Here is an 18,255-nt window from a genome sequence, read left to right on the forward strand (position 1 = left end):
TACGCATACCGCTTATTATGCAGTCCCTCGAGATGAAAGACCGGTTATAAAGCGGCTGCCGGGACGTTCTCAGAGATGCGAGGGAGCGAGCGTGCTTCTCAGCGGAGATGCGCCGGCGGGGGAGGGAGCGGCGACGGCGTTACGAAGGAGGAGGGGACGCGGAACGAACGAACAAGGAGCGGGGGGAGAAAAAAGAAAGGGACGGCGGTGGGAGGCAGCAGCCCGGCACGGGTGCGTGGTGTGTGGAGGGGGAGCAGTTGCGTGGCCGACGGAGAAGCCTTTGCCCCCCTTTCTTCGGCCGCTTGACATGCGCGCTCCGCTACGTACGGGCGCCCGCGTCCGCATCAAGGGCGCGTTACCGCTGTTTGTCTCCGACGGGAAAATAGTTGCCTCGTCGTAGATCGCAGATATCGCGCGTGCAATCTCCATTCCCCCGCAAGTAACAATGCTTTGAGACACGATTGAGCTTTCGCCTTTGCCACCAACAGGCGGACTTACAACCTTGAAAGACTTTTTCAGGATAGTTGCCGCGGCTGTTCTCCCGACCGCGAACCGAAACTTCGTTTCACGCGTGATGCCCTCGGCTCGCGAGTGCGATCTCTGCTACGCCCGATCTCCGTGTTGTCTAGGGCGAGCTTCTCGCGACGGCATGCGAAGTTGCAACGCGCACGCTAGGCCTAACGGGCGCTAGCTGCCATATCGGTGGCCGCGGACTACAGAAGTCGCGGTTTGGTGCCGAGTCAATGAAACATTTTGCATTTAGAAGGGGTGGCTTACATCTTTAACGAAAACGCGGGCGTGCGTGTGAAACACTCGAGTGGTGGTTTGCGGTCGCCACCGTTTTCGACATCGTGCACGCGCAGTATGTTACCGCGGCGACTTTCCATGACGGCGCATTTCTTCCGCGTTCGTTATGTCGGCACCGCAGGTCCGCGGACGCTAACCGCTCAACATTTTCAAATGTAAGCAGATGCAAACTTGCGTCCCAGTCGCATGCCTCGATAGTCGGAATCGCGCGCCTGCTTGTTGGTCATGTTTTGCACACGTGCAACCTTTCAAAAATGTTGATTTGGTTATAGTGCGGTACCGCTTATAGTGCGGATATTCGCAACTCCGGCGACTTACGTTATAAGCGGTCTATGCTGTAACAAATTTTCGGATATAGCGAAGTTATTTTCGTGTCAAATGCAACTTTGTTATAATGAGGTTTAAATGTATCTAGGTTCAGCACAGCATGGGCTTAGCAGGCAAGGCAAAGTAATATATTTATACAAATGCCATTTTCTTTATATGTGTTTTGCATGATACAATGTATAATAAAATCATGAAGCTACAAAACAAAAAAGCAAAAGAAAAATGAAATCTCACAAAGTAGTCTATGTTACCACATTCATTTCTTATTTAGAAAAAAAAAACTGCAGTTCCTTCAGTGAGAAGTACCTTACAACACTCTATTTATTGAAAATTATTGGCAAACTGTAGTGAATTGTTTTAAATTTGTAACTGTTGTGAAATCTTTGAAAAAGCCAAATGTCAGTGCTTCTTGTGTATGAGGTAACACTTCTGGCAGCTAGACGCGTAGTATCTTTATATAGCTGGCTTAAAGGGGTCATGAAACACTTTTCCAAGTAATGATCTAATGACCTCAGTATCGGAGTTTACTGCCTCCCGAATCGATTGCCGCAAAAATTTCTCGAGTCCGTCAAGAATGAGCGGAGTTACGGGGTTTGGGCGCACGCTCTCGGCGCTTTCTCTCTTTTCTCGTGCCGACGAGCGCACTGGAAGCTACATAGGGAGGGATGGCACAGGGGAAAGAAGTTACGTCAGCGCGCGTCATGAAACGCAATCGCTCTCCCGCTGTGATTCGCGTGCGCGAGCGCGGCTACCGTGTACTGAGGAGTACGGCGCCGGCAAGTGGCGGCACCCCGTGGCAAGAAGCGTATCTGATCCAAACGCCGCTCTCGATTTACGTCGGCTATCGGCCAATGAGGATGCTATGTCTTTTGCGACGCGGCGATGCAGATCGCGACGTCAATCGGCAGACGCCCCGCCCACCGATGAGAGTGAGAAACGGCCTCTCTTTGAAAAGAGGGCGCCGGATAAAACAGCAACTTCGCGTTCCGCTTGTAGCCTTTACGCGGCGCCGACTGCAATATTTGGCTGAGCAGTTCATAGCCGTCTCAGCTTTCCGCAGGATGTGTTTTTTCAACAAGCCCAAGGGGTGCTTCATGACCCCTTTAATATGTTTTGCACACATTACTTAGCTGTTTCACCTGCAAGAAACTACAATTAGACATTTTACAAGAAGTAAAACCCATTGTAATTTTCAACAGCACAAAGACAGCACAAGCTTTGTGTCCAAACACGCACACACAAGGTTAAAATTGAAGTGTTGGTGGCTTCGAACATCGCATGGATTTCTATGATATCACAGAACCCGAACCACAATGAAGTGTGCTAAACGGTAGTAGTACATGCGCACCTTGAAACAAGATGCCCTGTAGAGCAGCTGCACCACATGGCCAATGCTGGTCTTTGATGCCTGGGGGAAATGGGGTGCCAGGCGCTGAACCACAAACAGCACCAACACCTGCGCATGGCGAACATCAATCTCTACTCTCCCTGCTCAACACGGTCTGGAATTTTTTCATGCTTGAGAAATTATAAAATTCTGACACTGCAGTTTGCCGATGGTGAACATTCGAGTCAATCTCTACTCTCCTTGATTTTTGCTCAACACAAACCTTTTGGAAAACACTGGTCTGGAATTTTTTCACACTTGAGAAATTATGAAATTCTGACACTGCAGTTTGCTGATGGTGAACCTTCAAGTCAATCTCTACTCTCCTTGATTTTTGCTCAACACAAACCTTTTGGAAAACACTGGTCTGGAATTTTCTCATAGTTGAGAAATTATGAAATTCTGACACTGCAGTTTGCTGATGGTGAACATTCAAGTCAGTCTCTACTCTCCTTGATTTTTGCTCAACGCAAACCTTTTGGAAAACACTGGTCTGGAATTTTTCATAGTTAAGAAATTATGAAATTCTGACACTGCAGTTTGCTGATGGCGAACATTCAAGTCAGTCTCTACTCTCCTTGATTTTTGCTCAACACAAACCTTTTGGAAAACACTGGTCTGGAATTTTTTCACACTTGAGAAATTATGAAATTCTGACACTGAAGTTTGCTGATGGCGACCATTCAAGTCAATCTCTACTCTCCTTGATTCTTGCCCAACACAAACTTTTTGGAAAACACTGGTCTGGAATTTTTTCATACTTGAGAAATCATGAAATTCTGACACTGCAGTTTGCTGATGGCAAACATTCAAGTCGGTCTCTACTCTCCTTGATTTTTGCTCAACACAAACCTTTTGGAAAACACTGGTCTGGAATTTTTTCACACTTGAGAAATTATGAAATTCTGACACTGCAGTTTGCTGATGGTGAACATTCAAGTCAGTCTCTACGCTCCTTGATTTTTGCTCAACACAAACCTTTTGGAAAACACTGGTCTAGAATTTTTTCATACTTGAGAAATTATGAAATTCTGACACTGCAGTTTGCTGACGGTGAACATTCAAGTCAGTCTCTACTCTCCTTGACTCTTGCTCAACACAAACTTTATGGAAAACACCGGTCTGGAATTTTTTCATACTTGAGAAATTATGAAATTCTGACACTGCAGTTTGCTGATGGCGAACATTCAAGTCAATCTCTACTCTCCTTGATTCTTGCCCAACACAAACTTTTTGGAAAACACTGGTCTGGAATTTTTTCATACTTGAGAAATTATGAAATTCTGACACTGCAGTTTGCTGATGTTATGAAGCAATAAAGCTAGGCATGATGACATTGCGCATCATAACATAGGTGAGAGGGCTGTGGGCACTGCTAAAGAAGTCAGTTTCGCTGCAAGGGTGACGCAATGAATGCCATAGCAACAAACTGGAATGTCATAAGGCTATCAGCTCACTCCTTTCGCAAACACGGCCGCTGCAGCGAGCGAAATGACCTTCCTGCAGTCTATGGCTTCAACGCAAACTTTGCAATGAAAGCACAACTAGTAGAAAGCTATGAGCCATCTGATGACCCCCCCCCCCTCAAGAGATAAGCGGTGACCATGCCCTGTAGGTCAAAGTACGGTGCTGGCGTGCGCAGCCCCACTCTGGCGAAAGACGAGCGGGGCAATGCCCTTTAAGGGAAGGTGCGGAGCACATTCCAGGCTAATTAACATGGGGGGTCTTGCACCATGGTAGCATTGTGAACGAATCAACAGGATGACGAAAACTGCAGCTTTTACACTGCTCTTATGAAAAATAAGTACAGGATTTACGTATCCATCAAGAAAATGAATGTGTTGATGTAACAGACATTTGTTCATACTTTTCTTGATACTTTCAATAATTCAGCATTCAGTTAATGGGGACATATTTCCTGCTCTCGTGAAATCTGAATTAACGAGTTTTTACTGTACAACCAAAATGGTGTCACTTCACATGTCGTCTTCTATTGCGTCGTCAAGGTAGCATAAATTACAACATCAACGAGCCTTTTACCGAAGTCTATGCTAAGCCTACGATGTCAGAATAAGACCATCTGCAGCTACTTGTTGCAAAATCACTATGCATGTTGCTGCAACACCGCCTTTACAGAAGCTGAAGGGGAACTGATGTGGCGGACATGCTCTTCTGCTGCAGGGATTCCCCGCTTCTAATGTGTGGCTGCAAGCGGTTTCTGTGTCAGTTGTTTAAACCGGCATCAGTTCCGGTGGGATAGGCCACTTGTTTTCCGCACACAGAATTTGTGAATGCCAGACAAGTGCCTGACCCTTTCATATTAAAATGTAGTGCAAAACATGGCCAAAAACAATTTTGCACGGTAACCCATAGACCTGGTGCCCATGCGCCATCCACCACGTGAAAATGAAACTGCTGCTAGTAGAGCACTGCACAGGCTCGGGCCTACCGAAAACCCGGGCCGGGTAAAGTAGTTCTCACGGCGGGCCCGGGCCGGGCTCGGGCCTGAAGCTCCGGGCTTAGGGTCGGGCCTGGGTTTGAGGCGGCAGGCTCGGGTCGGGCCGGGCTTGGACTTTTCTCAGTTTTTAAGATTGTTCCACATGCTGTATCTCGAAAAAAAAACGCTTTCTTTTATGTGGGGCAAGCTATTCGGAGAAGCTTTATGGGGGACAAATAATGAACTTCTCTTGCTTCTTGCATACAAGGCTACTTGATAGACTAGGTGCCTGTATAGTTAACATCTCACTATTCTGTGCTTTATTGACTGCATTTGCTATTATATTATATCACAAATGTCATTTTGTAATCGCAGTAATTAATGTAATATAATAAATTTATATCTATAACTTATCATCGGAAGAGAGATCACAGAGCTCAAAAGCAGAGCAATGTTCTTGAAAGTTCCCACAGTCCGCCAAACCGAAAGGTCTGCGCGGAGTCTCATCACATAGAATCACTATAACGATACGTTCTTTTTTCATGGCTCCGTCCCAGCTCCCAGTGTTCATGTGACGCGACACTGACATGCATAGCCTGCTTTGTGTGCCCACATTGTTAACGTCCGAGCTTCCGTCACGTTCCGTTATATGGTGCGATAGCTTCATGATACTGCCGCAACAGCATTGGAATGTGCAGGAATAGCATAGGTGCATTAAACAAGGTTCGGGGCTTAGCATAATCACTTGACGATATATCTGGCTTGAAAAAAGATCATTACGGATTCTGTGCTGGGTGATGTCCCCATACCTCGAACCGTATGCATGCAATGAGTAAGTGCGAGAATCTTATTCACGCCTTCATTACCAAAACTGGAAAGAACCCTGAAAATAGACCGAAATCTCTTCGTCCACCTCCTGCGTCCTACCCGCGTAGTGCAATGGCCACCTTCTACTGGTACAACTTCGTTAGCAAGGCACACACCATAATATAATGGGAAAAAAGAGCACAGTACGAACCGTGCATAACATACACTGCTGAAACCTGCAAGGAGAAACCCTCAAAGAGGAGTTCTATAGATTATATTTGGACCCCGTGTTTCCAGATAAATCCGAAAAAATCCGATAAACACTCACCGGTAAAAATTGATAATTCGAATTTATCATATAAACTCAGATTTTAAAGGCCAATATGGCCGTCTTCCATTTTTTATCGAAAGGGCATGTTCTAAGCGATCATTGATACATCTGCCAGTTTGGCTGATATAAACTTTACTTCGTGTCAACAGTCTCTCGTAGACCGCACCCATCACACATTTAACATAGGGCTCGTTGCGCACGGCGCGAGAGACATCAACGTATACGTGGGACCCCGGGAGCGCAAGATGACGTCTTGATGTTGTCAGGAGGTAGCAACAATGAAGAAGGTGGCAGTCAAATGGTAGAGACGAAACTCTTTATAGGGCTAACTTGTGCCCAAAGGACTATGTAGCTGAAAGTACAAGCAAAGCACGGTGTACACTGATACCGACGATTACAGTTGTCAGCCGTCAGTAATCTGACTGCCGGGAACGTGTCGTCTTCTATACATCAGAGATGGAAGCTTCCAGCGTTATCGCTGATGCTTGCGTAAGCACCTAAATAAACTAGACTACTCGTGTTCTGCGCGTAGCTTCACAGAACAATCTGAAATATTTTAAGCCAATTTTTAAGTTAGTGTTTCTTGAAACTTACGTGAGCTAGCCAATGAGTGATTTTGCAAACTATCAGAGCTACAAAATCAGTAAAATTGTTAAACCCCCATCATTTTGGAGACTTCACACTGCCCAGTGGACAGTGCTTTCCCATTGCACGCTGCGTCTTCTGGTGCAAATGTTGAAAAAGGCATTTTGAAAGCTGAGGATCGTCAACTGAAAGGAGTGTGCTTCCATCAGTGACAGCAACCTCGTAAAGTATGCTTGCGTCTGTTACAACCACCTTTAAGGTTGTAGTATGCACAGACATAGTTTTGTGTGGGTGTGTATATGTGTTTGTGCAATCAAACCTTCCAGACAACTAAAATACGCTTTGAGTGTTCTGATGTTCTCGTCTTCAGATATGATTACATCTATTTTGTAGTACAGTAGAACCCCGCTGTTACGTTCCTCACTGCTGCGTTTTCCCGGCTGTTACGTCTTTTTCCGCCGGTCCCGGCATAGCTCCCATAGGATACAATGTATTGGGAACCCCACTGTTACGTCGTAACTGTCGGACAATTCCCGTATGATACGTCGCGAAGTGCGCTCGGAGCCGACCGAGTGACTACCAAAGAGAGCGGCCATGGTGCATTTTCACGCAGTTTGGCCTGGTTTGACCGTAATATTAGCCGCATGAGAGGCGCAAGCAACAGAATCTTTCAATTGATGCAAACAAAAGCATGGCCTTCGAGATTCAAATTGCAAAGATGGCGTCTATGACGTAACTGCTCGCGAAAACAAGGCCTTCGAGATTGGCATTTACTATTGACAAAAGCATAGCCTTTGAGATTTGTATTGCACAAAATGGCGTGTATGACGTAATTGCTTGCGAAAGCAAGGCCTTCGAGATTGGCATTCACTTCTGCCATCGTGTTGGCGTAGACTCATCATCATCGTTATTTGTCGGAGAACGGGAGGAGTTCGAGCTGGTTGGAGCTCGCATGGTCGTGCGTGCGGTTCGCGGTCGGACTCGCCGCGCCGGTCGTGATTGCGTGTGCTTAGTTCTTTCATGCCTACAGCTGTTGGTGTTAAAAAAATCACATACGTTGATTACATTTCTGTGGATGAGGCCGTCCTAAGCTCCGCGTTTCTATCCATCGAGCTAGATCGCGGCTGAGCGCGCCAATTTTCGTGCTGCTCGTAAGAATTGAAATAAAATTCTGTACCACTAAATATTTTGCCGTTTTTCCTGTTTTTCGGCTCTTACGTTTCCCGTCTCTTACGTTTATTTCCTACGGTCCCTTCAAAAACGTATCAGCGGGGTTCTACTGTACTGAGAATAATGCAAAATTAAACTCTGAATTTCAGAGAATTGAAAATTTACGAGAAATAAACTCCGATAAACACCAAATTTCCACCACAAAATAAATTCCGATAAACACCCAGTGAACTTCAAAAAAATTAACTCCGAAAACACTATATGGACTATATGTACTAGTATAACAAATACTTTTTTTCATCCTTTCGGCTGTTTATACGTATTTCAAAAAGTACACATTGTGCACGGAGTTGGTTATAATTTTTTATCTAAGTTAGTGTATTCACAAAAAAAGGCAGTAAATTTGTTTTTGTTTTTTTGTGTATATCTCTTGCCGTGGCAAGGTGCTACTATCCTGAAGGCAGGTAGTACATTTCCAGAATGTTGCACGATTGGGTTCATTGTGCATGCTTTAAATTTTAATAGAGAGCACAATAAAAGCAAAGTGAAGAAAGTGTTCTGTTCTCTGTCTCCTCTGTTCTTACTGCGCTCCCTGTTGAAACTGAACTCGTGCTGCAAATCACTTTTCCTGCGACTATATCTGCTACCAAACGCTTCTTGATGATTCCCATTGTATCTGTACAAAAAATAAGCACAGTATACCAGTGCCAAATAACCGTTCATCGTACCCAGTGTGTTAGGTCAACAGTTACCACAGTGAGGAGCTTTTGTACAAGGCATTACCGTAGATTAAAGCATACTTGTTAACATAGATGTGCCAACAAAACGTGGATATTTGTTACTTGAAACGCCTTGCTGTCGATGCCACAGTTCGGGCAACGCAACCTAGATTATTGGCTCGGGCCCCTGTCGGGCCTGATCTGCGGCCAGACCGGGCCGGGCAGACCGGGCCAGGTAGGTGACATTCTTTTCTCGGGTTCGGGCCAGGCCAAGGTCTCGCTTTTGAGCCACCGGGCAGGTTTGGGCGGGTAAACTTCTAATGGGTGCCAGGCTCGGGCTGGGCCCGGGCCAAAAATCCCAGCCCGTGCAGTGCTCTAGCTGCTAGCTGTTGCATAGTGAAAGGCAGTAGCTTAGCGCTGGTGAAGACGAGGACAATAAGGAAGAGACACTGGACACATGGGTGCTACTCACAACAATAAAGTTTGTTCCTAGATTGGATCGACAAAAGTGCCTTTCAGATACACGTCATGAGATCATGCCACCTTCAAAACATCCTCACAACAGTAAAGTTTGTCCCTTGATCGGATTAAACAAAAGTGCCTTCATATACACGTCACAAGTTCATGTGACCTCCGTAACATCCAAGACCCAGAAAAAACTCGGTGAATAAAGACAAAACAGAACACTTGAGTGAGATCAGAGATAAAATTAATCTTGCGGCTTGCGACAAGAACTACTCATTTCTCTATGCTTGCATGGGGAATGACACGCACCTTGCGGGACAGGGGTGACCCATCCTCGAGGGCAAGGAGGACCAGCCTCAACACTTCCTCCTGCATGTGGGGCCCCAGAAACTGACAGCCACGGGCACGGACGGCTGCCCACAGGGCAGCGCTCAGCTGTTGGCCCCCTCCACCCGCTCCGGCCCCGGCCTGGTGGTGCTGGTGGTGCTGCAGGAGGAGCTCGAGGGCACAGCGCTCGCCCAGCGAGCGTGCTGCACGGGCCGCACGGGCCCGCCCCTCTGGCTCGGACAGCGAGCAGTGCACCAGGGAGACCAACTTGCGCTGCAAGGGCCGGCTCAACCAACACCCACCTTTTGGAGGAAAAAAGCACGCAAGACAATAAAAGAAACGCCAGAACAGCAAACACACATGGCAGCATAACCTCGCTCACTCTGTGTTCCATGTCCCAAAGCAATGCCTATGACATGCCACAGTTTAGGGTTTAATTCTTACTACCTTTAACGTGCACATATCCACGTACACAAATGCTTCTGCATTTTGGCCCCATCAAAGTGTGGCTGCCGCAGCATGGAACCGTAACCATGACCTTGGGCTCTAATAATAAAAAAAGTGGCGAAGCTTGCACGAAGTCGTGCAAGGCTTGTAACAGTGAAGCTGGACAATTTTGAAGTCTAATCTGGTTGCTGCTAGGTTGCTGCTAGGCTTTAGCTAGGTGATGCTAGGTTGTTTCTAGGTCAAATGTCCAAACTCGCGCTGAAACCGAGCATTCGCACCTCCCATAGATCTACGGCCACCTCGTCGTTCGCGTAGGGCTTCCATCGCTTGGGGGTCTTTTCGCAGCCGCCGTTGCCTTTCCCGTTCCCTAGTATTCTTTCGTACGTATGCTGAAGCACTTCGTACAGATGCTTCAGCGAAGCTGAAACGTGTGGCCACGGTGTTCACTGGGTTAATCCCGACGGTTTATTAAAACTTTTCTCAATTACTGGTTACGTCTGTCTAGAAATCTTAATTGTTGTTTGCCACCAGTCTGTTGCCTTCTTCATTTTTAGTGGACCAGCGGTGACTAGTGGGATTTGCCCAATTTTTGTGTCACATACCCGTTCATGATGACAGTTTTTTGTACACACTTGTACACACCAAACATTTTACGGTCGGCTTAAACAGCTTCACTATTAATTAGGGGTGTGCGAATATTCGAAATTTCGAATATTTTTTTAATAGTGTTTGCTATTCGATTCGATTCGCACTGGAATTTTACTATTTGAACTTCCCAAAAACAAATACAGTCAATGCCGGATTGAAAGTGACCCCTTTAAAGTCTCAATATGCTTCACCTCATTATACTCTCGTATTGCGGCAAAGCTGCCGTTCAAGCTCCGTTACGGTCGAACTTTGCCAAGACACAGTCAACGTCCGATTGGAAGTGGTCCCCAGATTTTCAATATGCTGCACCTCATCACACCCCGGTATTGCGGCAAAGCTGCCTTTCAAGCTCCATTACGGTTGAACTTTGCCAAGACACAGTCAACGTCCGATTGAAAATGGTCCCTAGATTTTTCAATATGCTTCACCTCACCACACCCCGGTATTGCGGCAAAGCTGCCTTTCAAGCTCTGCTACGTTCGCAAATGTATTAACACTTTTGTGACCGTGGAAAAATCAGTTTTTGGGTAGTCCAGGAAATATTTTTTTCCTGCCACAAAAATTGATGGATGCTAAATTGTAGCGTATCAAATGATCGAGGAAGAATTGGTCTTTCCAACAGTATTAATTTCAGACAACAGATTTATTTAGAATATCAAAAAATTACTGCAACAAAGAAAAATGTAACAAAAATAAAAAAATAAAAACATCCATGCTACTCTGCACAGGGTAAACATTTTAAAAAATCTAAATATAAATTTTGAGCACAAAGCCCTTACAGTATAATACTGCAAATATAAGCTATGTAAGTGCAAATTTGACGAGGGTAGCGATGCGGGCTTGTTGGTCTGTCATGGTACTTGGTATAAAAGTGTTGGTCTGTCATGGAACCATAAAGGTATAAAGTAGGCTTGGTGAATGAAAATAAACGTTTTTTGTTGTCAGTAGCGCCAGTGTGTGTGTCTTGTTCCCTTCGTCCTTGTCTTTTCGCGCCCACATCCAAGTAAGTGCAAAAGTTACTTACATACATACAAAAATGTAAGCACTAGTGTCTATCATGCCACCGCATGAAGCAGTTTCTCGACGCAGTGAAACAAAGCTTGGCTGCATATGTTTCACAGGAAACATTTTTTTTGCTTCTCAACTTTCCTTTCTTTGTAGCACAGTTTGCAGTTCTGGTGTTTTTCAATTTTTTTTGTGGCTGGTGCTGGGTACCCTGAAGTGCCTTCCTGTGTATACGTTTAACTGAACAGTGTACCCCATTTTCGAATCTGCCAAAACCCATAATTCCTATTCCCATTTGACCACTTTGTTCCTCATGTACTGCCGAATACCAGACTGACCTTTATACTTCACCATTATCTCATCTACGGAAAGGTTCCGACGCGGGTGAAAAAATAGCGCGAATGAATCGTTCATGTGTTGCAGCAGAGAAGACACGCAGTGAAACTTGCCGTGGGATGTGACGGTCGTCTTCTCCAGATCAGAGACACTCAAGAATACAAGCAACGCCTTGAACCTTTCCTGTGGCATCACTGACGGCGGAAGAAGGCCTAGAAATATGTGTCGTCGAAGCCAACTGCAATGCAGACGTGGGAGTTGGACGATTTCTGTGTACACCAGAAGTCCGACGAACACGCGCATCTCCTCCTCTCTCCAGGATCCGTCCCTCTCACTGTGCGTTGGCTTTTCGAAAATATGCATCCACGCATACTCATTTGTGTGGTTGCATATCTCTCTGACGACTTCTGCCGTGAAAAACAACTCGGAAGAAGCCGCCGCGCGGCACTCCGAAGCGCTAGGTCAAGGTCCACTCTGTCGTTTTCGTGGAGAGAACTCCGCTCTTTCTGCAGCCAGCGCCAAATGCTCCCGCCCTAACGAAGTTGACACCTTGCAGGTAAGAGCTGTGACCTTTAGTACACACCGGATACATTTACATCAATGTGCAGCAGTTATAAGGTGGCCCGAGGAGAGAGTGAAACTTACTGGCACATACCCACTTATGTTCCGGGGCAGTTTGATGCACTATCGCCGTCCGTACTGAAGTCTGATGAAGTTGTCTTTTGTGTCTGTGCTGCTACCATCATCCTGAGATTGACGCTCAGATTCATCGGAATCCATTGAAATTCGCCGTTTTCATTGAGCAACCGCAAGCGACGTCGAAGCCATAAGCGAAACCACAAGCGCTCACCTCCCGACTGCGAAGGAGCTTTAAAAATTCTTCCGCGGCAGGAAAATGAAACTCAAAAGTGAAACTGACAAAATACTTCCTCTTGTACTCTTTAAATGGCGTTAGCTGTCCAGAACCGCTTAGAAAGTGCCAAAACTTGAACCTGAAGTCATTGATAACATGCTATTGATGGGAATAGGCGCGGTCACGAAAGTGTTAACTCAAGAAAGCACTGGTTCCAACATGGAGATGAAAGATGTGGCAGAGGTGGGGGCTCAATTAATGCTGTTTCGGACCTGAAATTTGGGCAAGAAGTCCGAAAAATCGGAAGCCGAAGCTTTTTAGCATCCAAAATTTCAGATGTTCTATATCGACATCTACAAGGCAGATTTGGAACTCCGGACTTGAAGGGAGCACACCCTTGTCCGCCACATCAGTTGGGCTTCTACAGAAGTTAAAAGAGGAGGAGAGGCTGAGGAAATGGCATCTTTGCCTATCACGTGTAAAGTGTTGTTGGCAACACTTTGGTTGCACCAAATCATGCACATAAATACAATTCGGCCTCTACATTGCCTCATTCTTGATAAGACGACTATGAAACACCACCCCGCCAGTGCTTCATCAACCTAGCGAAAAGAAACACTTTTATGTTGCTATCTCATAAGAATATGCTTAGGAACCTCTCTAACTTTTTTTTTCAGCAATTTCGATTCGAAGTATCAGAAAAACATTTGAGAAATATTCGAAAAATAGTCAAAAAATATTCTATTCGATTAGCACTCACACTTCAATATTCGAATTCGCTTTGCACCTAAAATTTTGCTGTTTGCACAGCTCTACTATTAATAATTGTTGGGGTCCCAAAACCACAATATGATTATGAGGGAGTGGAGGCCCACCTGGGGTTCTTTAGCGTGCACCTAAATGACCTTGGGCCCAGAGTTCCGTGGCCACGATGACACTCAACAAAGGTCATTAGATGGATGTAAAATATTATAGGCAAGAAGAAAATTTGCACTGAACATAGCTATGATACAACCAAGTATAAAATTTTCAAATTTGCAAAATACTATTGGAATTGGGGATGTGGATAGTTTAATTGAACTTGTTGTTGGGCTAGTTGGTCACTTGTCATATTGAAGATATTTAGCGTAACTTGGCATTCACTCGAAAAACACACTCACATTCACACACGCTTCCACTCAAGAACACACCCCACACACAGCGCTCACTACCAACTGTTTATTGTGCGTGCCCGATCATCCTATATATCTACAGTGTGATGCGTAAAAGCAGTGATCAACAAAGATGCGCATGTGCAATGATCCACCAAGCGATACAATGTTAGGGTGTGGCTGGATATTGTATCGCTTGGTGGATCATTGCACATGCGCATCTTTGTTGATCACTGCTTTTACGCATCACACTGTAGATATATAGGATGATCGGGCACGCACAATAAACAGTTGGTAGTGAGCGCTGTGTGTGGGGTGTGTTCTTGAGTGGAAGCGTGTGTGAATGTGAGTGTGTTTTTCGAGTGAATGCCAAGTTGCGCTAAATAACTTCAATAGGATTTGGATAGGTTTCATTTACTGCTAGTTAAATTCTCCATCACATATGAAATGTTTTCATACAGCCTCTGCAGAGCATGACCATGTAAGTGGCAGTAAGTCTGGTGAAGGCTTTAACTCTTTCGAAAGCAGTGATTAACTCTTTCGTTACCACCCCTATTCAAACCACTGATCGACGCTTTGAAGCGTCGATATTGGCATGTTGGATTTGTTTCTGGGGCACATCCTAGTGGTTAGTCCAGCCACTCAACTTTCAGAATCAGTTTGAATTTGCCCGTTTTGGCAACACAGTGATCTTTGACAGACCTTTGTGCGAGCCAATGTGCTTATGTTGTTGGGAAAGGGCACTTGGCTGACGCACTTGAGAGAAATGCGTTCCACTCGTGGTTATGCTTCGGTAACCTAGCAGTTCTGTAATCAAACGAACCCGTGCAAGTCAAATATCAAATTATGGTGTCAGCTTTCCAATTTGACAGTGTTGAGCGGTAATAATCACCTGAAATTTATGCCAGCTATTCACTAGAGGGCTGCTGTTTGGAGTCCGGGAAGGTTTATTCCACCAGAACTTATTTCCGAAGTTGACTTATGCACAAAGTGTCGAGGTGGCCTTGTCAGCCAGCAGTTTTGGCGTTGCTTCTCTTGTTAAATCCGACAGGTGTCGCTCCCACGACGCCGCTGTCACGTGCACATGGGTGTGCACCTGCGCCGTGAGAAACGCTCGAAAATATCTTGAAACCACACCTGAACTGAGTGACGAAAAAACGAGCTTCGAGTCCGAAGGTGACAGCACCTCAGCTTCAAGCTCTGACTGCGACGATGCTTTGCGTCAGCCTGGGACATCCACAATTGTTCGGGGGTTAGTTTCGTTCACAGCCTCAAGTGGTCTCTTCCGCCGCGCATGCGTAGCTGATGACTTTAATGTTAGAGCTACTCTGGTTATGCGCAAGGTCCACACGTTCCTCGGATGCGATGTACTGCTGCCAGATGCCTTCTTGGCCGCCCAGAGCACACCTCAGCCCCGCACTAAGGAGTGGTACCGAGATGTTCTATGACCGTTCTTTTTCATTTCACGGCAGAGGTGATCCATACCATTTGCAAAAATACAAATAAATATTGCCCCGTGCATTTTTTATTATCACTTTTGCTGTGTTCGGTTCGCTCACAAAGACTGTCAGCAACGCTCAGCGCAAACCGCGCCTCATTGTTCGAGAAGCTTCGCGATTATTGTAGATTGTTTTGTTAAGATTGCGCGCAAGACGAGAACACTCGAGCTTATTCGAGAGCTTGCGCAACAACCAGTGATAACGCTGGAATATTCAACGGCACATGTATAAATGCCGACGCGCTTCACCGCTTGTCAGCTGATCGACAGCCGACGCTCTATTTGCCGCTGTCAGTGCATACCATGTGTATTGCTGTAAACTAACTTTCCGTTTCTCAGCCACAAATTCGGCCAAATAAAGAGTTTCATCTTGGACACATCGCCTGGGGTCTTTGTCGACGTCACGACCCCGTGACATCTGGTGGAGGTGCTTCCCACTCCATGTACCGAACACCCCCCTCCAACCGCGAGCCAAGCCCACATTGTCAGGAGGACATAGATGCCAACCAGCGGCCCAGCCGCAGGCAGCAAGGTCTCCCACCTGAATAGGGACCTCCCGCTCAAGTTTGCCCGCCGACGCCAGCGCTTGCCATTCCCCTGCTGGAAAAAGCGTACAACTGTAGAGCGTTACGACCCTTCCGCTCCCTTTGGCTCTCACGCATTTGCGAAGCGCGCGTGCACGTGAAACGCCCCTCGTTCCGCGATGTCATCCCGACAGAAAGGGGGGAACTATTGCTGCATCGTCAACTGTCACAATGGCCATGCAAACACGAAGGGGTCGGCTCCACCAGTGAAATTCTACCGATTCCCAAACAGATGGCATGAAAAAAGCAGACGACAGGCATGGATGCGAAGCTCACGCTTGAGTGGGCACGACCACAACTACGAAAAAAGAAAAAAAAAGCATTAGCCGTTGTTGCACGTCCATTGGTTTTTTTTGGCAGATACAGTGAACTAGTTGTTACTGAGTGTGCAGGTACAGCCCGTACAACACAGTGTACTTTCGGTAGTGACCAAAATAAAATGCCTTGACAGCAATTGGCTCTTCTCCCGCAGATTGCACAAAAAAAGTTTTTCTGAAAGCAGGGCGCTCGTCATCTTCCTATTAACAATGCTATGTCACGTTGACAGTACGCACACTGTTCGTGAACTCGAAGTACAGGCTATGAGAACGGCGATAATGCAAGGAAGGACACGCGAGATAGATGTAAATTTTTGGTGCCGGGAAAGAAAGAAGCCCAAAATATACCATTTATTTTTGGAGTGTTGCGTACCGCATGATAACTCGAATGGTTGCTAGTAAATTAAGGTATCCCAACTAATAGCAGTCACAGTGCCAGGGCCGCTTAACCTAAGGCATGAGAAGCGGCCTTACCCATGCATCCAGTAACAAACATAGGGAGTGCGTAGTACACACAGCAAACCAAATAAAACAGGTATATAATTATGAACGTACAGAGCATTCTGCTAACTCCACGTTGTAAACAGCGCCGTGCTTCACTTGCGAAATGCACTTCGCTCTGACGAGGACGGCGTCGTCTGCTATCACTTGCTCCGCACCTGCTACATGGCTGAGCAGACACTGACCTTTCACCAAATTGCTGCCACGCGGACAGAAGCGCGTACATCCTAACCGAACGCGACGCGAAATTCTCAAAAACACGTGCATAATGCGTGCAGCGTGCGAGCAAAGCAACGCGTTTTCAAGGCAGCTTGAAGGGGACAGCAGTGGGGTCAACACTCGAGTAACGAGTTTTTCTCCCCACATTGACTGAAAGCGCCCAGCACCGCAGCGCCTCCCACGGCGTGGGTCTCCCCTTTATGGACCCCTACCCGACAAGACCAAGACCGCGACGAGGACGACAGGCACGATGGCGGCCATGGTATTCCCTGCAGCAATTGTGATGCAGTCACCCAGAGAGCCGCCGACCTTCTATGGAGTGCCAAATGACGACCCCGAAACATTCGAAAGGGTCTCAACATTCAACAACTGGGACTCCGAGGACAAGCTGCGCCACGTCTACTTTTACCTGGAAGACGCAGCACGGACCTCGTTCAAGAATCGGGAGTCCACCCTTCAAGCCTGAGACGTCTTGCGCAGTGCTTTCCTGGAGACGTTCGCGAGCGTCGTCCGAAAGGAAAGGGCCGCAGCCTTGCTGGAGACAGGGGTCCAACTCCCAAATGAAAGCGTGGCCATCTTCACAGAGGAAATGGCCCGACTGTTTCACCACGCTGACCCTGCCATGCCCGAGGACAAAAAAGTTCGCTTCCTTATGCGAGGAGTCAACCAGGAGCTCTTCGAGGGACTGATGCGGAACCCACCAAGCAGCATCCAAGAATTCGTCTCAGAAGCAACCACCATCGAGAAGACGCTGGAAATGCGAACCCGGCAGTACAACTGCCACTTGATCCAAGAGAGCGCAGCAGTTCAAGCCATCAGCTCCGACAATCTGCGCGAAATGATCCGAGCCATCGTGCGAGAGGAGCTGCGAAAGCTTGCACCTTTTGCACAGCCCGAAGTGACATCGATTGCCGACGTACGCGAGGAAATATAACAGTCACTGGGTGTTCCTCAGCCGGCACCACCGCAGCTGCAAGCAATGAACTATGCTGCTGAAGCCCGACACAACGCCCCCCCCTCCTCGACCACATCAAGACGCCGTGCCGCCCCAGCAGTTCCGCCGCCAGGCACCACCGCCGCCAGCACCGACGTCATACTGCCCGCCAGCCGGCCAGCGATACACGCCAAGGATGACCGACGTTTGGTGCACCCCTGACAACCGCCCGCTCTGCTACCACTGCAGGGTGGCCGGCCACACGTACCGCCGCTGCCAGTACCGACAGATGAGTCTACGCGGATTTGCCGTCAACGCGCCGCGCCCGCAGCCAGGCGAACATAAGCATACATGCAAGCATAACCTCACGACCCCGTGACAATATGCTTGCATGTATATT

At 46.9% G+C, this 18,255-nt stretch overlaps 1 protein-coding gene across 1 annotated transcript in view; it reads right to left on the reverse strand.

The window, feature by feature from the left end:
- The window catches only part of LOC119389632 (roquin-1), a 264,759-nt gene that overhangs the window by 210,535 nt on the left and 35,969 nt on the right, over window positions 1–18,255 (reverse strand). Inside the window, exons 3-4 of the mRNA XM_049412057.1 lie at window positions 9,345–9,664; window positions 2,483–2,590 (exon numbers count right to left, since the gene is read on the reverse strand). Coding sequence (XP_049268014.1) covers window positions 2,483–2,590; window positions 9,345–9,664 — 428 coding nt within the window. The remainder of the gene's footprint in view (window positions 1–2,482; window positions 2,591–9,344; window positions 9,665–18,255) is intronic.

This window comes from Rhipicephalus sanguineus, chromosome 1 (assembly GCF_013339695.2).
Source record: "Rhipicephalus sanguineus isolate Rsan-2018 chromosome 1, BIME_Rsan_1.4, whole genome shotgun sequence".
In the NCBI taxonomy this organism is placed as follows: domain Eukaryota; kingdom Metazoa; phylum Arthropoda; class Arachnida; order Ixodida; family Ixodidae; genus Rhipicephalus; species Rhipicephalus sanguineus.